This window comes from Macrobrachium rosenbergii, chromosome 58 (assembly GCF_040412425.1).
Source record: "Macrobrachium rosenbergii isolate ZJJX-2024 chromosome 58, ASM4041242v1, whole genome shotgun sequence".
In the NCBI taxonomy this organism is placed as follows: Eukaryota; Metazoa; Arthropoda; class Malacostraca; order Decapoda; family Palaemonidae; genus Macrobrachium; species Macrobrachium rosenbergii.
The window spans coordinates 21,843,557-21,866,056 of NC_089798.1; the positions used below are offsets into that span (position 1 = coordinate 21,843,557).

The 22,500-nt window shown below is 36.1% G+C and overlaps 1 protein-coding gene across 1 annotated transcript in view; it reads right to left on the reverse strand.

The window, feature by feature from the left end:
* LOC136837196 (uncharacterized) overlaps positions 1-22,500 on the reverse strand; it is a 47,716-nt gene that overhangs the window by 21,220 nt on the left and 3,996 nt on the right. Inside the window, exon 2 of the mRNA XM_067101866.1 lies at positions 11,912-14,002. Coding sequence (XP_066957967.1) covers positions 11,912-14,002 — 2,091 coding nt within the window. The remainder of the gene's footprint in view (positions 1-11,911; positions 14,003-22,500) is intronic.

Here is a 22,500-nt window from a genome sequence, read left to right on the forward strand (position 1 = left end):
AAGCCTTACATTCCAACTCAGGTTTGAATATAAAAATGTTAGGACATCCAAAACACAATTGTGGAAAGGAGGTGCAGAAATCGAGGTAAGTAATGATTGAGAACCCGTCCATTATGGTGTCATTTCTGACTCTATTGTGCCGTCTGACTCCTATTCTTCTTCTTCTTCTTAAGTTCTATTCTCAAATCAACAAATTTTCTTGGATAGTTTCATTGTTATACCACGATCAAACTAGATATGCATAAACTTCCTTGCGTGGCATTTCTGTCTACTCGATTTCCAAAACTTACTCGGCAAGTCCATTGTTGCCTGTCACTTTTTTTTTTGTCTTTTCTTTGACTAAATTCCAACTCAAGAGAACTTGCACTGGATATCGTTGTTCCTGACACCTTTTGGAAGAATGATCTGAGCCATTCTTCCTTTCTCCGTCTGATGCTGTTTCACCCCTTTGTGCAAAATCTGTCTTCATTACTTCTGCTTTTTTTTTTTTTTTTTGATTATATTGGATTTGTCTCTTCAGACAAATGATGCATTCTTTTAAGCAAGCTTTGCAAATCTTGTAGTATTTTCTGACTAAAACAGCATTATTTGCAAAATCTATTTATGTTTACAAAATAATGAGCATTTAAGGTAAATCTAAGAAAATGTAATGCCAGTAAATACCGCTGGTGTCTTATGTGTAATTCTTCCATTTCAACCTATGAATATTACACAATTATGCTGTCCTACGCAGTTTCGAAGATTCCAGTCACTAGGCGAACCTAAAATACAGCACAAGTAGCTCAGTTCACTTTGGAACTGTCTCCTTTTACAATCTTCTGATGGATGACACGGCTCAGTTTTTGTGGGGTACAAGAAGTTAGATTTAACTTTTTTCTTTTACCAAAACCATTTGTTTAAAAACAGCTGTTCAACGGCTGCTGTACGAAGCGATAATGATTCGCAATAGCTGTCTAACAGAATTGTCTCATTATGGCTTCTTGTACAGTAGCAATTGCTCTTCGGAGAGTTCATCGGTCTAGAAGACTGGCGTTGTTTAAGCGGCCAGACTCTCAAGAAGAGCGGCTGAAAATTTAGGTGTGAAGAAAATTGCAATATTTTATTGAATTGGTTATGTGCCTTAAGTGATCAGGAAATCAGATATATCGCGGAAGTCAGCGCTTTTCAAATAACTGTCAAGTCTATGATAAGTGGTTTCAGATTAAAAAAGTTGAAGTGCACATGAAAAAAAATGCTGTGGCCGGTGAAAATCTATTTGAGTTTCTTCTCATTATATGATGTGCAGTTCGTTTTGAAGACTATTTAAAACTAATGAAGCAACACATGGTGTAACATATTACCAACTGAGGCCTTATCTTATTAATTCAATCATTTGGGACTGAAATCTAATGTATGGTGAAGAATGAGTACTTCCAACAAATTCTAGTTCAAACAAGGAATCTTCAAACAACGTTCAAATTATAATTATTACACCAATAAGCAAAAACAATATTTCATTCCCTTGCTTCGTTCTCCTCCTTGCTTCGTCAGCTATTACAATTAAACATGCTGAGTTACGGTCCCATTACTCCAGGAAACGACTCTCTCTCTCTCTCTTTTCTTCTGTTTACGTATATATATATATATATATATATATATACATATATATGTATATACTAAATATATATATATATATATATATATATATATATATATATATATATATATATATATATATATATCATATATATATATATATATATATATATATATATATATATATATATATATATATATATATATATATATATATATATATATATATATATATATATATATATATATACATACTATAATATACAGCAAATAATAAAGTGTGCTTTGCAAGAAAATTAATCGAAATTAATACTCATTCTATCGAAAATTTGAGAATTTCTCTTCAAATTCAACAGTTGCAAGCATTTAAGCGTTGGCAGGTGCATGCATCATAAATAAGAATGTATCTTTCTGTGCAAAAGGTTAGAAGAAAATAAGCATAAAAATCACCTCCGTTGGCTAAGGAATGCATCGCCAAGACCCTTCCGTTTTGCTGGGGCATATTTCTCTCTCTCTCTCTCTCTCTCTCTCTCTCTCTCTCTCTCTCTCTCTCAATTCATAGTAGTTGACTGACAACTAGCCACCTAATTCAGTGCTTAAATTAGCAGTGAAATGCTCAATCTTTATGAATCGCGCCCATACTGTTTCTGCTTGTCTTATTATGGATCGAGTGCCGTTCATTTAGTTTGTGAACTGACAGCAGTATCGCACTAAGAAAACAAAGAGAGAGAGAGAGAGAGAGAGAGAGAGAGAGAGAGAGAGAGAGAGAGAGAGAGAGAGATGGCATCATGCTGACTCAGCAGATTGTTATGAAGGCAGAATCAACACAGAGCTTTCCCCAGCACCAAGAGCACATTTTCCATTTTTCTTTTATGTCAGTCTTTGCATTTGCTTTTCCTTCATTTTCCAGAGAATGTGCAAAAGATGGATTGTTAGATAACGTTTTCTGTCAGCTCCGTATAAGACACAAGTTTAATTCAGATTTACCGTTTCTTTCTTTCTTTATACGTGCTTTGAATGTAATTATATACAGTAACCACATACGCTTCACTCAATGATTAACGTCAGAAGCAAAACCTCATGGCTCCAAAATGCCTACATCATCTTCGGCTCAAAGGCATCTATCTTCCCTGTGTTCGCATTTTCATAAATCTCCAGTCATCTCCAATCATTAGTCTCAGTGTTTCGCCTTTCCTGTGCTTTCATTTTCATAAATCTCCAATCATCTCCAGTCATTAGTCTCAGTGCTTCGTCTTTCCTGTGTTGTCATTTTCATAAATCTCCACTCATCTCTAGTCATCAGTCTCATGGTTTCATCTTTCCCGTGTTTTCATTTTCATAAATCTCCAATCATCTCCAATCATCAGTCTCATGGTTTCATCTTTCCTGTGTTTTCATTTTCATAAATCTCCAATCATCTCCAATCATCAGTCTCATGGTTTCATCTTTCCTGTGTTTTCATTTCCATAAATCTCCAATCATCTCCAATCATCAGTCCCATGGTTTCATCTTCCCTCAATGTTTTCATTTTCATAAATGTCCAATCATCTCCAATCATCAGTCCCATGGTTTCATCTTCCCCGTGTTTTCATTTTCATAAATGTCCGGTCACCCCCAGGTATCAGTCTCGTTGTTTCTTCTTTCCTGCGTTTTAATTTTTATAAATCTCCACTCATCTCCAAGCATCAATCTCAAGGTTTCGTCTTTCCTGTGTTTTCATTTTCGTAAATCTCCACTCAACTCCAGGCACCAGTCTTATGCACACGAGGCTCATTACTTTCAAGGTTGATCTCCATATGAGGAGCAACTCTTCAGGATTAACCCGGACATTAACAACCATTACTGATAATTATGAATTTCACGTTTGAATCGCCTTTGAGCACCATGTTCAGAAAAGGATCAAGGTACGTGAACTGGACGTAAATCAATATTACTGCAATTTGTTAGCTGTATCAGTGCAGACCCAGAGTTTTCTAGAGACATTTTGTTACATCTTGTTGTACACTACTGCAGGACTAATTTTTCACTTAGATGTATAAAAAGAGAATTTTTCTTTCGGCTAGTCCTAACTTACACGTAACCTATGTTGATTAAATCTAACATCTAATCCTGTCTGTGGGTCAAATGAAGAGAATCGCAGTCCAAACACAGCATTTTAAGAACCATGTTGCTATCCTGTTAAGAACGATTTCTAATAAGCATGTTTTTTACTCTGTGTCATATGAACAATGCTGAAGGTGATCGGAGGGCCAAAGGTCTTTGGGTAAATAAGTGAAAAAGGACTGTTTCTCCCTCAAGTTCCCTGTTACTTTCTGCCCATCCTGACTGAACCATCTATTTAGACATACCTCGCCCGCACCCCAGTTCCCGTTCAGAAGCAGTAGTTTCGAATAAATCATACTCATTGCTGTTCACAAAATCCGGAAAGGTTACTTAATACTGGGTGGCTAACTGATGATGCTGTTGGGGAGGGAAGCGTCGAACAGAGTTCTCATTTACCTCGCCGTGAATCGACCGTGCATACGCTTGTGACGACCAGGTTACCAGTTGACCTTTTCCTGCTTTTATATGGATACCTTTCGCCGAATGTATTCATATACAAGACAGAGGTTCGTTTTAATACCTAGGAAAATGCAAAAACTCAAAAAAATTTTGCGATTTTAAAAGTTATTTAGTATATCAAAGGCATTGACACTTGAAAGTGCAAGGTGTTTATCCTAAGTAGACAATTCTGCCCCGTGTGATGGATAACCCACCAGACAATAACAGTCTCGTTGTTACACACTACTGTTTGTATTTGTTTGTTTGTTTAAGTTTTTTCTTTCTCATTTGTGTTACCGTCTATTCTTTTCCGTTCCAGTTTTTGTGACAAACTCTCATGATGGCCCTTGCCGTCACACATCGAAATCACAGAAACTTTTCGCTGAATAAACGATCCAGTCAACGGCTTTTGTCATCCAAACGCATCCTGTTGTTTGCGGATGGCTCTGGAACGAAGTGCTCCTCCAGCTCTTGCATCTGTTATGTCAGCGAGTTTAATCTGTTGCGTCATCAGAAAAGAATGGGTTCCATTTACGATACTGACTACGTCACGCTAAACATCAGAATGACGATGTACTTTGGGGAACAAAGTCACAGGCTCTCTCCTGGTTCGAGAAAGATCAAAGAAGCTGGTACGTGCGGCCAATTCACTCTTAGTTTAATTGATAATTCGTAATGCTATCACTTCCATAGGAGCATCATATATATATATATGTGTGTGTGTTTGTGTGTTTTTATATATTTATTTATTTATATACATATGTGTGCGTGCGCGCTCGCGACTGTTGGTAACCAGGTGAACATGTATTCATATTCAAGTATAAGGTAAAAATGATAAATCCTTTCATGAGTAAATAATTGATAAAGTATACATGTCTCCAGATCTCCCCCCTCTCTCCCTCTCTCTCTTTCTCCCTCTCTCTCTCTCTTCCACTGAATCTTCCTTCACTTTCACGATGGGTTTCTTTTCCCTACTTTCATTGCTGCTCAAATATATTGTTTTCACTTGACTGATTTCTGCAGTTATTTTGCTTATCATCGCCTTGTTCATTTCCCTGGCCCTTTTTAAAGTATTCCAATAAAAAAAACTGCCTCTGCCCGCTCGAAGAAAAGCCCTTCAACTAATGCATTTGAGGTCACGTGCTTCGGTTTGCTCATAACACACCCAAAGGAAAGGCCTTTGCTAATATGTCATTGACAAGAGATAATGGCAACTCAAGTCTTACGATGAGGAGATTCTTAAAAAAATTGTAAGTCAAACTCGGGGGGCAGGAATTTTCCTGAACGAAATGCTTAAAACTGCCCCGCAAAACACAATCCTTTCTGAACAAAGCAAACGTATCTGTTTTTGCAGCTATTCTCATCAGCTTTCTAATGATTAAAAACGATTCGGTGAAACTTGTCGAGTCACATTTAGGGCTAGTCAACCCTTAATGTACACAAAAGAGAAAATTTCATTTTGTGGACGAAAGACGTGAGCAATAGCCTAACCAAACAAAGCAACATACTGTACCACTGACAAATTTAATTTTCTTAGGTAATGGCAATACCAGCTCTCATATACATACATAAAAATGTACAGAGCACAGGTGATGGCAAATACCAATGTCATATCGTCTAGTATTAAATAGTTAAGCAAAGCGATTGCTAGCAGGTTTCCACTCGTATAGTTAGGGCCAAATTAATAATAATAATAATAATAATAATAATAATAATAATAATAATAATAATAATAATTGTTGCGATGATGAATAAATTCGATAAGTTTTTTGTAATATTGCAGTAATGGCGGTGGCAACTATAGAGAGATGAAGAGGGTATTAAGTGTTTTTTTACGCCTCCGGACCCACTACCTACCATATATATATATATATATGTATAGACACACACACACACACACACACATATATATATATATATATATATATATATATATATATATATATGTATATATATACATATACATAGTGGGTAGTGGGTTCGGAGGAGTTCCACTAAACGCAGTCAAACCTCCTGTGCTATATATATATATATATATATATATATATATATATATATATATATATATATATATATATATATATATATATATATATATATATATATATATATAGCTGACCAACCCAGTGCTGCCCTGGAAAACTGAATGACAGTCTTATGGGGAGGGGAGGTGAGGGGAAGAGGAAAGGAGTGGAGGGAGAAGAGAGAAGGGGAGGGGAAGGGTAATGGGGAGGGGAAAGTGAGGGGGGGAGGGGAGAAGTAAGGGAAAGGTTGAGGGAAGAAGGAAGGGAAAGGGGAGGGGAGGAGAGGTGAGGGGAAGAGGAGGGGAGGGGAATCAGGAGGGGAAGGGGAGGGAAGGATGAGGGGAAGATAGAGGGTGAGGGAAGGGGGAGGGGAAGTTACGTTCCTCTATCAGAAGAGAATACAAAGCATCTCCACTGAACAAAGAAAATAAACAAAAATATTGTACTTCTACAATTTGCACTCAGGTGTATCTGTATGTCTATGTGTGTGTGAGAAGGGAGAAGGTCTGTCTCTAGTGTAACAACAGATGGACCTACTACCCTGGCTTGGTATGTAGTGAAGTGTTGCTGCCGAAACACCCCATAAACCTCATTTAAACCGAATTTATAACGATGTACACCACCATGATATTACGAAGTAGTTACTATAACGAATTCCGAAGGTAAAAGCGAAGAACTAACGATCGAATGAATGAGAAAATTCACTTTTGAACTAATAAAGAAAAAAGATATAGTGATATCATACATCTCGCATGAGACAACTGGCATGTGAGGGAGAAAATCTTTGGATCTGCTGGTTTGGGTTCGTTGCTTTATAGCTATGAAATATGTTTTGTAACACAACCAAAAATATTTAATTTACTAAAACAACCAAGCAGTGAGGTATACGTTTAACACTTATATTAATAATTATCATAAATTATGATCAAAATTCACGTAAATTCTGATAAGAAATTTATGTTATAGGTGATTTGGATTTACTGTTGTAGGTTAACCACACGTCTGACAGTGCAAGGAATAAAAGGTGGAGTGTCAGGAGAAAAATGAGAATTAACCCGGTGACACTGAAGGAAAAGGTGATGTAAAAACGAAAGTTTCATTTGTTTTGTCTGTGTTTGCATATCTGTCATGTGATAGGGGTTTGATTTTAAGTTAAAAGCTTTCTATAGTGGACAAACAAATATGCAAACATTCACTTATATATATATATATATATATATATATATATATATATATATATATATATATATATATATATATATATATATATATATGCATACAAATACATATATGTTTATTGTATATATTATATATATATAATATATTATATATATAATATATATATAAATTATATATATAAATTATATATATATATATATATATATATATATATATATATATATATATATATATATATATATATATATATATGTGTGTGTGTGTGTGTGTGTGTGTGTGTGTGTGTGTGTGTGTGTAGAATCTATTGGTCACTTTTTACCAGATACATATGTATATGGGCATTGTATATTACAATTATTACATACATATATATATATATATATATATATATATATATATATATATATATATATATATATATATATCATATATATACACATATATATATCATATATATATGTATATATATATATATATATATATATATATATATATCTATATATATATATATATATATATATATATATATATATATATATATATATATATATATATATATATATATATATATATATATATAGGGCAAATGCCACGAAGGTTTACGCTCGAGAGGGGAGTCCAACCATCAGCTTTCCTTCCTTGACGTCCTTGTTACAAGGCAAAACGATGCTTTTAACACTACTGTTTTTGGAAAACGAACTTTTACCGGATTGGGCTCGAATATCTATAGCTCATGCTACTTTAGTTTTAAACTTAATTCTGTTTATACATTATTCCACAGAGCTTTACGACTCACTTCTAACTGGGACTTGTTTCACAGGGAATATGTATTCTTAGCAAATTATTTTAAAAACAACTGTCTTCCTGCTCAATTTGTCAGAAAGATTTGCCGAAAATTGCTAAACAATTTTTCCCCGCAAGTAAAATATCCTACTGTACCAAAACTGGAATTTTATGCCAGCTTCCCCTATGTCTGTGACAGTTCTTTTAAACTAATATTTACTCAGGTAATACAAAATCATTTTCCTGCTGTGAGAGTTAATCTGATTCCGAAAAATCCCTTGACCATCCGCTCTCTGTTTCGGTTAAAGGATCTTCTGCGCCCTTTCATGTCCTTTGTGTGATATATAATTTAGATATACTTGCCCCAGGTGTAACTCGGGGACTTATGTGGGATCCACACGGAGGCTCCCTAAGGTGCACATCGACTTTCATAGACGGGTCAGTTTCCGGACAGGCAGCAGACTCAAGAACCGGGAACATTTTCCAATATAAGAGCTCGCGCTAAAAGCTGCAAAACATTAATTGAAAATAAAGATTTTAAAATCATCGGACAAACACCCAACACTCAGAAATTGCCCATTTTAGAGTCCTTATTGATCAAACAACTGGTTCCCCCATTAAACACGCAGTCAACAGCCACTCCCCTTTTCTTGTCTTGAGGTGTATTTTCTTATTTTTTAATTTTTTAGTTTCCTTCCACTTATGTTTCTTTTACTCTGGTGGAGGTGTGGTCCATACAACGTCTTACTTTGTGAATTTTAATATATCTTGGTTTTTAAAATAATGTGTAAAGTTAAGTGTAAACAATTTATGTTTGAGTTTCGTGCTAATTATGTGTTGTTTTTATCTATTTTAGAGCCCTTTAAGATGTAATTATATATGAAAAATTAAGAAATGTCGGGAAATAAATATGAACAAAAAAGGTGGTCTTAATTGTCCATCAGCATATATATATATATATATATATATATATATATATATATATATATATATATATATATATATATATATATATATATATATATATATATACTGTATATATAATATACAGTATATAATTTATATATATATATATATATATATATAAATATATATATATATATATATCTATATATATATATATATATATATATATATATATATATATATATATATATATATATATATATATATTATATGAATGTATGTATTTATGTATGCATATGTGTTTGTGTGTGTGACTTTTATAGGCACTTCAATTTTTTCAACAGCCAATAAGTATAACACTTTTTAAAGCTTAAAGTGACAGCAGTTCTTTTTTTTTTTTTGTTTGCCTTTCAGAATTTCTAGAACAGAAGTATTTGTAGTCAGATTAAAAAACATAAGACCCTCACTGGGTCTTCAAAAGGCCTAACCTTTTCTAGAGCCTGATGTCAATGGCTGAGCTCCCCTTAAAGGTTTAGCGACTGTGCCCTTCATGGGTCCTGAAGGAACCTTAAAGGAAACCTAACAGTGGTTAAAGGAGTCCTTAGATTAAGCTCTTGTTTCTTAAGCAGTGCCTCAAACTTACTCTTCTCAGGGAGTGAGGAGGAACCCAATAGTGATTTATTCCAAGGCTCATGCCCACTCGAAGGTGTAACCTGTCTTGAAAACAGGCTGTGAACTCTATCATACCTATCCAAGTCAAGGTTAACCTACATGCTTGCAGAATGTTAGCAGAGGAAGGCCAATGTTTCCCCTCTGACACCAACAACTTTTGGTATTTTGACCTCTCCTCCTCCTAAAAGACCCTGGAAAAGGCAAAGTCTGTCATCATATTCATCCCAATCACTAGGCTGAAGTGAGCATGAGCACACACACTGCCTATCCTAGCAGAATGGCACTGAGCTCTGCGTTGTGTGGGCCAACCCACTGGTATGTGTACTCTGAAGTAGTCCCAGGCCATAAATGGTATTGGCCTGTTCTGCACACAGAAGTGTTGCCATGTTTACAATGGTAAGGAGGCTGATCACAAACACAACCTAAGACATACTGATTGCTCATAAGCACTATGACAACCTGTAGTTTGGGGAAGTGCAGGCTTGTCTCTGAATGCTTTTGAAGAAACAAAGACTATGGTACTCAAGGTAGGTTCCTCTTTCCCATGTGGGGCATGCAGGTGGTGGGATCAAGCATGACCATACTATACAACACAGAATGGTTATGTGCAAACTCATGTGTCTATCCACCTTCACTGCCCATAAATGCCTGACCCTGCAAAAAGGTGCTGGGATCACTGTTACTCCTAACAGAAGAGTGATGGCTGTGCGAAGACTTCATAGCCTTCCGGTGCATGGCTGCCTTCTGGGTCTTCTACCTACACTTCCACTGATCTGGAGATGAGGGCAAAGTCAAGGAAGACACCCCTGAATGTCCAAGAGTAGGAGCTGTCAGAGCATCTTCAGCAGGAGCAGCAGGAACTACAGGAACATCAGGAAAGTTCATAGCTGTTGTGCATTCAGTATAGGAGGGGAAAGGCAGGTATGAAGTGATAAGATCTACTGAGACCAAGGTGAGCAGGGAATTTTTTTTGAAGCCAAATGCTCAAGGAAGATATAACAAGACAGGTCTCTTAGTATGCCAAGAGAAGGTCACAACACCTTCAGCAGTTCCTTTGTTTCTTAGGGATGCCTCAGAGTAGAAGTAGCAGAGGATGGCGAGCTGGTTACTGCAGTGGGAGTTGTGGAGATAGCAGCAATTGGCATTGTTCCAGAAGAAGTGAGGTGCTCAGGTCAAGCCAACTGCTCATCATCTGATATGCTCATACCCCTCTGGGACTGAGCAGGGGAGAATATGGTGGACTCTTTCCCAGGAGAAGCAGTGGGGGTCAAGGCAGCCACAGATAAGAGTCTTCTTTACCTTCTTCCACCTTGATCTATACTTCTTTCATTGGGCAGATGACCAAGAGACACACTCAATGCAGCTGAAATGCTGTTCACACTCCTGACCTTTGCAAGCTGCAGACACAGAATGAGGGTCGATTATTATAGGCAACATAAACAAAGGATACACTCATTCACACCCCGAACATCTTCATTAATCATTCTTCCTTGGGACTGAATTCTCATACGCCATCTTTCCAATAACAATCACAATGAGCAGAGTCCACAAACAAGACAAAGTCATCACCCACTGAAACAAATAAATACTCAAGTAAGAAGTTCCCACAACAGCCATGATGGCAGAGATACCCCAGTATGTCTGCAAGGCCAATGAAGGAAAAGTGACACCGACTACCGAGTGAGCTGGTTAGTTCCCCTTTCTCTCACTTGTCATTGGTGACAGTACCAGCTTTTGCTAAAGGTATCCGTATAACAAGCTATGGATTTTGTTCTTGTTGTAACAAAAATGACTTTAATCAACTATGGTAAGAGTGTTATTAATTCACCTTACCCATTGATAAAATTATTGTCATTCCCGAGTAAAATTTTTATGTATATTCATGTGGTTGAGATTTTTCCATATTTGATATTAGGTTATTATTGATGTTAATAATGATTGCTAGTAATATAATTTTAAAATCTTTCACTGTTATCACAGTTACACAATGTTGGCCATATTAACATCTTTGCCACCACTATCACTGCCACCACCACCACCACCACCAATACGACTACTGCTACTACTATTACTACTGCTACTACTATTTGTGTCCCAGAATAATGCACTATGACTTTTCCAGCTTCTCTCAAGAGAGTTGCATGTTATTAAATGAAATCAGAAAGAATGAAATATTTCAAGCTTTATACATACTAGAAGATACAGAAGTATATGAAGTTCACCTTTCCTACCTCTTCTGCAGAAGAATCAGGAGGGAGATGTTTCAAATCCTCTCTTGATTCTGGTGGTGTGAACAATGGCGTCAGGCCACCATGAGATCTTCTAGGCTGTCGAGCTGCATGCAGTTCCTGCTGATGCTTTGGTAAAGTGATTGTAATTATATCTGTCTCCTGGTTATCACCCATACTTCTGCCCTCAATGGAAATATCACTGTGTTGATATTTGTTGTTATGTGGATACAAAATTGGGTCGTGTGAACCTTCAGGGGGAGAATGAACCAAGGTATGTGCTTCTAATGTTTCAGTTGGACCAGATGGAGCTAATATAGACCCTTTTGTTTCTTTAATAGGCGAATGAAGTAGTTGGTCTGCATGCACTGACAGATCTGAATGAAATTCTTCTGAATCTTTAATGGGGGAGTGGAGCAAGTGATCATTGCTTACAGAAGAAACTGGCTTCTGCTCTTCAGGAACTGCAGTGGTATTAGCAAGTGCCATATCTCTTTGTTCTGATGCTGCATTTTCAGGAAAATGATTGGAATGCGTTTTGTAATGAGCCTCTGTCTCATCATTTATCTGACTGTATGCTTCTTCAGCAGCAGATGGACTCCAACCAGTTCTTTGTAAACTATGGTTCAGAGGCAAAACTTCTACAAAGACAGAATGGCTTTCAGATAAAATTTGTGATGGGAGTGTTGGTAATGATTTTGCATCATCAAATTCCTGTTGATATATGTTTGCAAGAATGTTCTTATTGGATTCATTATTTTGGTTATCAAAAATATCAGCCAGCTCTCCCTCACTATTACTTGTGTTAACTGAATTAAGAGGATTCGCAATGACATTTGAAAGGTTTTGATTAGGATACGTCTGGTTTTCATGAAGTGCGGCTATTTCTGGCTTTATCTGGGGGTGTGTTTGTTCAAGGCCTGTCACCTTCTCTTGATCTTTTGTTATATGGGTTTGCATGACTTGTATGTCTTCATTTAAATGCTCCAACTTCTTTGCAGCAGTGTTAGAGGCTTCAGCACCTAACTGATCCTGGCTAGAAATGATTAGTGTTGAAGTGTTTCCTGAACTATGGCGTGTATCTGACTGTAGAGCACCATTCTGTGGTTCTTCGATAGAGTCATTCATTGCAGAAACTGCTACTGATTGAGAAATTTCTGAAATTTGAGGCCAATCAGTTGTTAAATGTATATCCTGAATATGATCACCTGGTTTATGGGGGTGGGAAATTGTTATTGCTTCAGATAATGTTTGGTCTTGAGTGTTTCCAAATCTTTTAGGTCTATCAGAGTCTTCAGTTCCAGCCTGAGGCTCTTCTAAAACATCAAATTGTAGGTCCTTCAACTCTGTTTTCTCATTATCTGTTGACATATTAGATTCCCTTAATCCACTAGATACGGACTTCTGGCCATGAATTTCTGGCACATCTTGTGAGGTTTCTTCATAAAGGCCCTCCTTCTGCTGAATTGTGTCATTTGAGTGTTCATAATCTACAGTGTTGTTTGCTTCTTTTGATGCAGTTTCATAAAAGTTTTCTAAACCTTGTGACAAACTGCGTCCTGACAATTGCGTGTAGGTCTGGTGGGAAGGTTCCTCATTTTGGTTTGGATGCACCTGAGCCTCTTTGGGCTCATATGATATATCCAAGTCAGGAGGAAGAATATTCAAAGTATAAAATGTTCCAGAAATTTCAGATGACCTGGGAATGCCGTGGGATCTTTGAATAAGATGGAGGAGGTCACCTGCACCACCAGTTTGATGTGGAATTAATGGTAGAGTGAAATGATCATTTAAGTCTTCGATCTGGTTGAGTGGAGTCAGTGAAGGGTTGTGGCTTTGTTTCGAGTCATGGTTAATGAGTGCCACAGAAAAGTTGTCTGAAGTTTCAACGGGTTTTTCCTCCTCTAAGAGTAGTGTAGGAGGATTTTGTTCTAACTGAGGAGCACTCTCTTGTGCTTGAGTTTGTTCTCCATCTTTAGCAGTTATTGGCGAGTAGTCTTGATTTGCATCCCCTTCCACGAGATCATCAGGAAGCACATTTTGTGCATAGTATGGCGGAATTCCCAAAGCTATGAGCATAAAAATTCCAATCCCCTGGTGGACGAGAAAGATGATTTCAATATTAATGGCGCAGTACTTAGTAGGAATTCCATATAAAATATATTCTTAATATCATGTATACACAATGCACAAAAACCAGGTAAAGCTTGAAATGAAACCCATATAGCACATAGTATTTGCTACTTGGAATAAGCAGAACAGTTTGAAACACAACCATTACAAATTATTTGCTTGTCATTTCTTTTTGTATACGATTCAGTTTTAGAATCAATGGTAAATGTTAATGTTGATTTGCTACAAAAAATTCTCATCACAAACAACAATTTTTATATAGTAAATGTGCACTTATGAAATAAATGTCCCAACTATAAAACAAGCACTGAGAAACCAGTTTGTAATCTGCCAGCGGCAAAGTCTAACAGATTTGAATTTAGGAACTAATTTCTAAATTCTTACATTGTGAATCATTGTATAACCGATTACCATTTCTGAAATTGCCCTGAAAGTTTTTAGAAACATTTGGTTGTATAGAAAAAAAATGATCTCGGGAATTTGAAAGATTCCAAAATAACAGGGAATTAGTTTTGGAGTGGTTTTTAATAAAGTTTTGAAGAAAAAGATAAACAGATCATTCATATTACTTGAGCACTTGAGAAAAAATCTGACAAGTGCACTTCGGACTCTACTTTCAGGATAATTCTAGAATTGATTAACGTAAAATTCACTGTCAAATATTGCAGGTATTTTGTTTCGCTATCTTATCTCTCTTTCCTTCTCATCAGATATAAATTCTTAGTTCAAGTTATTGTTTTGCGATAACAGAACAGAGTATCATTCGTGGGGTTTCTCCCTTTCTTCAAGCACCATTGCAGCCATGCGTTCGCTACTGAGGCTGTTCGTCAGCCCACGGGGGTCAAGCAACGTTACGTTGATGGACACGCAAGCGCCTTGGTTCCAAAGCCCCTCGAGCATCCAAGTGGGAGACGCGGGATTAGAGTTTTTACTCTCAAAATGCTTGCTGCTGAAACGGGGGACGAGAACATTTGCAGCCACGCACCTTTTCATGTGGAAAAGGCACACACACACGTGGCCGCTCAATCAAGCGCACACACACGCACACACACACACACACACACACACACACATATATATATATATATATATATATATATATATATATATATATATATATATATATATATATATATATATATATATATATATATATATATGAAACTAGTGATTCTAACATTTCGGTCAAAGACGAAACTTGCAATCAGTTTGAAGAGATAATTTACTGCTGCAGAGAAAGACTAAGAACCAGATCAGTCTAGTAAAGAAACTGGGTACAGCTTTAAAAGAAGAATTCTAGGTTTAGCTTACAAGTAAATTTTCAGCAGCAATTTTTTTTCCACATATCTTACCAACTAGTTATCAAATTGCCAATGAATTTCGAGAAGAATCTGTTAACTTGTATAGAAATAACAATGACAACTATGATCCTTGATGTGGCATACGCATAACTAGCTCTTGATTTGCTGAAATCAATATTTCCGATTTCGCTGGCTTTCTGTGATAAAGATGCAAATTATTTCTTCAGTACTACATCTGAATACGTATATACGCAAAGAACCCTCACACCTTCTCATTTAGACCATAAACATACCGATCTATGTCTGTAAAAGAACAATACAAGCACACGAATGACGAGCGTGTAACAGTCTACTCAGGTCAAATGCAAAAGACCGATGGGCTCTCAATAATGATTTTTTTTTATCTCATTGTCGATGCAATGGATTTCAGAATTACTTTGCTAATATTTATATCATTTTTGATGGCAATGGATTTCTACTTTGCATGAGTATACAAGTCCTTTTAATAGCTCAGTGACTGGGCACTTTCGGGTCTATTTTGCCAAATAACTTTTTGAAAAAAGTTTGAAATCTCATTAAGTTCCCTTCGTCCTTAGTGTTGATGACATACACCACGGCGTAAAAAAGGCTTGCCTAGACTATATTTGTTTTCGTTGTTGGCCATTCAAACGGTACTTAGGACAGAAGGAAGGAATAGGTAAAAGTTATAATACAAAAGTGATTCTGACTGAAAATGAATGAATGTGTGCTTAAAAGAAGGCCAGTAAAATAAAATATTTGTCGAATGAATCAGTAGCACGCTCCTATAGCTTCACTGGTGTATGCTTCATGTTCTAGCGGTAAACACTAAAAGTTATCTTTTTTTTTAGTTTATGGACGTAGATATTACTTTGGTAACAGAATAAAGTTATTTTTACATTCATGCAGTGAAACCGTGCATAGAATAAAGTTCGAATGATATGATAATCGTGAGTTGAACAGTTTGTGAGCATAGATCTATGTGTAGCCTGGGCTACTCTGAGATAATCATAATTATTGGAAGCTCATCGTTCATTTGTGTTTGACCTGAGTAATGCTGTTTGACTCAAGCTCGTCTTTCGTGTGTACGTGTTGGTATGTTTTCGATACAAATCAGCATGTTTATGATTTATGTAAGAAGGGTCGAGGGTTCATTGTATAATATGTAAACATTCAAATAAGTTATTGAAGAAATATTTTATTTTAATATTTATCATAAGAAGCCAGCGACATCGGAAACGTTGTGGGCCTTGCCACATCTTCCCTCAAGGGTGGATAGATGAATTGAAACCTACTGTTGATGAGAAATAATCCCTAAATGAACCTGAGCTGTTGCAAAGCTCCTGTTTGGTTTATCAGTTCATAAGCCACAAACCACAGTGTGTTAGAATGGCTTCTGCTGCGCCTGAAACTAGGAGCAATTAAAAACTCGAGGTCATTTTGAAGAGGAGGTGGTTATCACAGCCTATCTTCTTAAGAAATGAGCTCCTTGTTCCTTTAAATTGCGAATACTACTAATATACGATTGTGAATACTGCTACGATACTTTGACCTTTTCTGGAAATTTCCTCCATACTTATAATAATCTGTCTAGTAAAATCTCCAAGCTGTTAATAGCTTTTTCTTTAATTCCTTATCTGGTAACCTATGTAATATGCTACTGACACGATGACTGAAGCATTGGCCCAAATAAAAGAAAGAGGCAACAGGATCATAAAATGGACAGAATCCTTACTTACTTAGTTCTGTTAGCTACTAAGATCTACTGCTGTAGTTTTCCTAAGCAACATGTTAAGGCCTGAAAGAGAACTTGCATTTATAATTAAAATGAGATAAGAAGCTAATAATACAATAGTGAATTTCATGAATTTTGGTTAAAGCCTTATGTCTCTACTAAATCATCGACTTTTATTGGGAATTTTGGGAATCGAGAGGAAAAAGAAGTCTGTCTGCCCCTGTGGCAAGTTCTCAGATTAGACTGTACATAATCAGTTCTCAGATAGTGTACACCAGTGGTTCTCAATCTTTTTTGAGTGATGGCACCCTAACTAATGTAATCATTACCGTGGCACCCCTTCTTCACCATCCCACCATATCGCATGAATTAACTTCTTATTTAATGAATAAAATTATTTTCCATACTACATATATATATATATATATATATATATATATATATATATATATATATATATATATATATATATATATATATATATATATATATATATATATATATATATATATATATATATATATATATATGTATATATATATATATGTGTGTAACGTATATATATAGATATATATAATATTATATGACAAAACACACTGATTTTTTAATAATTATAGTACTAAACACGAAAAATACATTTGACCCCAGGGACCAAACCTTGACTCACTGTTTCGCAAATACTTCCTGGGGGATCAAATGTCTCTAAGATGCATTACGCCAAATTTCAGTCAACTAATGACTGACACGTCTGACTGTAACATATATATATATATATATATATATATATATATATATATATATATATATATATATATATATATATGTCTGTGGCAGTGTGTGTGAACGTATTAGAGTAGACAATCTGATAATAATTATATGAAGACTTCTGAACTTTTTTTTTTTTTTTTTTTGCAAATGTTCACTGAGATTTGCCAAGACAAAACTCATGACAATCTTGCGGCACTAGGCACTGTCTGTGGCAGCCCAGTCCATGGCATCATGGCAGTGTGTGACGCAGGGAAGGAAACGCTGCGCTGCGCTGCCTCATTCGGGCATCTCTTTCCAGCTGAGCCATTCATCAGCCCTAACCTCTTCAAACGATGTCCTGAAGAAGGAAGGCTTCCTGGTCTGCCACGTTCCCCTTGACCTTGTTACCCTGTTTGTCCGAGTACTTTCTGCACTAAATTATCATTCCAGTTGAAATCGTGTGCCAGTAGTTTATATTCATAGTTTGGGGGTCTTATTAATATTATCAGTCCTAATCTTTGTTTAACTGACCACTGAGCTGAATGTTGTCTTTGCATCTGCCCCATGATTATTTTAATTTTTATTCCTAAGATCAAAGTCTTACCATTCAACGGAAATAAGTTTATTGTGTCTTTATACTTATAGAACGAGAAAGACCTTTCTATCACCAGAAACAAACTTCCTCTTGCATTTTCGGGAACCTACGGTTCTTAGAAACTGTTTTTAGACTTTTCAGAGTGGGCTGAGAAAAACCCGCTCATCCAGCGAGGAACCTGAGAAGTCTTATTATGATTGATCTGTCCTACAGACTGTTGTTTAGGCTGTATTTTAAATTTTGTCTTTGAATTTGTCCATGATTATTGAATAAATATTATTCCTTTTTCAAAGTCTTAATTGTTTTAGTAATGAAATAAGTCTATTAGTCTTCATTTATTACAGAACGGAATAGACCTTAACAATAAGATTATTGTTTCCAGCATTTTACATAACCTAATTCTGACAAACTGTTTTTAGACTTTTATGGTAGAAAATCATCGGTACTTTAAAGCAAACTATGATTGATAAAAACAGAGAAATTTTATATGTTAACTGCAAATTTCTGACCAAATACGGAAAATATGACACCTATATGTAAAAGTGTCCTTTCAATGGCCTTTATGTCATTTTACTGTAAATTACAGCTGCACTAACAGCATTTGATCAGCTGTTCATGACTTTCCGTGAGAGATTTTCATGGCTGCTGCTGCTACTTTGACGAAGATCATTTCCATGATTTCTTTTGTATATATAATTCTCAATGATAAAACTTGCAACTCATCCCATAAATATGAGACAGGATGTATATATTTCCTATAATCTGACCTGATCTCTGTCTACTGAGGTATCACGGTCTTTAATGCAAACTATACATATAAAAAACAGAGAAAAATGATGTGTAACCAATGACCAAATACGAAAATATTAATATATATAATGCCTATACATGTGTGTATATATATATATATAACATATATAAATATATATATATATATATATATATATATATATATGTATATATATATATATATATATATATATATATATATATATATATATATATATATATATATATATATATGTGTGTGTGTGTGTGTGTGTGTTGTGTGTACTGTGTGAAAGTTCAGTTTTAAATGTATCCACACATAGGCTGCATATTGGGTCGTGAGTTACACATGCTGTTTATCATGCCGAACTTCTATTTTTTTCATTCATAAGACATGAGTTCATTCGTTTTTATGCCTGTATTATTAATAAATTATGAGAAGTGATAAACTGAGGCAAAGAAAGTGATATAACCCGGTATAAACAAGTAAAACAGGGTTGACTGGTTTATGGATGGCAAAATGGTGTAATGTAGCCTCCTGTAGAGGTGAAAAGCTGTTTATCGTAAGATAAGGTCGCAGATAAGGCTTTTACAGTTTGTTGTCATCATTCAGTCATTGCCTGCCTTACATAAGCACTGGAAGCCTCTTATTTCTATTTTTGATGTTTTAATATTTGTGCCAGTTTTTAATACGGTGCCTCTTGTTTCGAAAATACATATCCTGCTCAGCTTCATTGTATTTTATATAAAATGCCAAATTTTTTAAAGAATGAAGTTTAACTTTGAGATCAAATACGACTGAGAGAGAGAGAGAGAGAGAGAGAGAGAGAGAGAGAGAGAGAGAGAGAGAGAGAGAGAGAGAGAGAGAGAGAGAGAGAGAGTTGATTGTCGGGTACGTGAAACATTGCATAATTACCCCAAAATATATATATGTATACACACACCACACACACACACACACACACATACATATATATATATATATATATATATATATATATATATATATATATATATATATATATATATATATATATATATATATATTATACTGTATTTATAAGATGAAAGATATGAAGCGCTCTTTTTGCAGAAAATTAATTAATGCCCTAAGGGGTGCAGAAAGACTTCAAGCGGAAGATACTGAAGAAAGAGCTTCTCGTAGATTCCTTTGCAATTAAACGGGAATATTCTGATGAAGAATGGCCATGTAATAAGAAGAGAGGAGGTGGAACCAATCAAAAGAGCTAAGAACATGCCAGTGAGGGGCGGGGTGGAGGGGGGAGGAGTGTGGGGCGTCAGCGGATCAGGTGGATGGACGTGGTGAGGAAGGATATGGGTGAGGTGGGACGGGAGGAAGCAGATGCAAGGAATAGAAATAGATGGAGGAAGTTGACTCGAGGGGCCGGCCCTCCCTGCTATACAGTGGGACTAATAAGGTCGAAAGGAGAAGAAGATTCTGATGAAGAATGAAGTATCTTTATGTGTACTGAATATGTAAAACGTTGTAGGATATATTTGGATATCAATATTCATATTCCTATTGCTCAAGTTTTCATACTTTCTCCATTGTTTTCAAAACACAGCTTTTTACTACTCGTATTTTTCAAAATAAGATCTCCTACTGAATTTCGGAGAAATATTTACCATATCATATACGAAACACCAAATTTTAACAAAGAATTAAGAATAATTTTGAGATCAAATATAAGAGAGAGAGAGAGAGAGAGAGAGAGAGAGAGAGAGAGAGAGAGAGAGAGAATCTTAAGAACAGCAAACAATGGAAGAGATTCAACTGAGAGTCCGGAGGCTAAAGCGAAAGGCCTGTTATCCAGGATAGTTGCGTATGTATGTGTACCACCCAAACTGACCTGGTTTTGTTTTCCAGAGACATGGCCACGTTTGGGCGAAACCTTTCCGAGGAACATTTTATTTTATTATTTAAAAAAAAGTGGCGTAAAGTGCTCATAGTGGGTTAATTTCATGAGCTTGACCTATCTCCTGAGTATCTTTCGGATTCATTTTCATACAGAGTGAACGAACTATCCACCCAACTGGTTTGAAAATGTGGCGTCGTGGCTTTTCACCCCTGAACCTCCCTGAGCCGCCACTGGAAACGTAGGTGATATCCGACATTCCGACATTCCGAAAGTTCAAATATCCCGCAGTTATAATCCCATAGCTATCAAAATCTTATGCCTGACGTCATAGCAAAGCTTGAATGACAAAACTGTCCGTTTTTGCCCGACAGAGACCAGAGCCTTCAAGTCCAATACAGATGATTAGTCCAATCGCCGAGTGATCCTGTCACTTTGCTAAGAACCAACTGAACAATGAATTGAATGATAGTAAATTAATTACTCATTGAAACCTCAATATTTTTACCAGTAGCAACTTGAACAACTCTGATTTTTATTCAACAGGGACTGATTAAAAATCAACTATTGACAAATATCCAGACAATGAGGCTTTCAGGAATATGAAACTTTCAAATTCTTCTCGAATACAGAGGCAAATATATACAAGAGGTCGATATATGCGCTATCTTCATGATGAACAATAATTCCTAATTATGATACTCACAGACATCTTATAATTATGAAGCGTGATGGTTTTTTCGTTCCTTGATTCTTCAGTACCTTCAGCTGTATCATGAATTCAGCGTTTGATTGAATGGGGAGAGTTCGATGACCATAAGGGAAGAGATTCACTTAGTATTGACAGGATGCACAGGCCCTTTTGATTCTTCACAAGACTTTTCATTAAAATATTAATTTGACTAATAATTTTTCTATAATTCCTGGACATCTGCATCATTGGACCTGTCCTATCAAACCCAACAGGAACTTGAGAGTCACAGGTTCATACCTTATGTGGATGTCAAGGAAATGATAGAAATGAGAGCAGCGCCTGGTGTCGTCCCTTCCAGAAACAGGACGAGGGATCATTTCGCCCAGGAGACTTTGAAAATGTGTCAGGGGGTCACACACAGTCCGGGACAACGGAACACAATCATATTTTAGTCATAGACAAGTATGTGGTTTCCAAAATAATTCTTAAGAGATGTTCTTTACCTGCAGACAGGCAGAAACCAGGCCTTTTGAGATCATCTTAATGATGACCAACATGATTCTTGACACAAACGAGATTCTTATCTTTTAGGAAGGGAGGCAACATTGCTGTGAAAACTAAGCGGAGTTGTCCAGCAGACCGAAACTGGTATAAAGAGCTTTTGAACCATGATTCAGCAAGACATGCATCTCACGTCAGCCGGCTCTGCCGTGACCAGCGATTC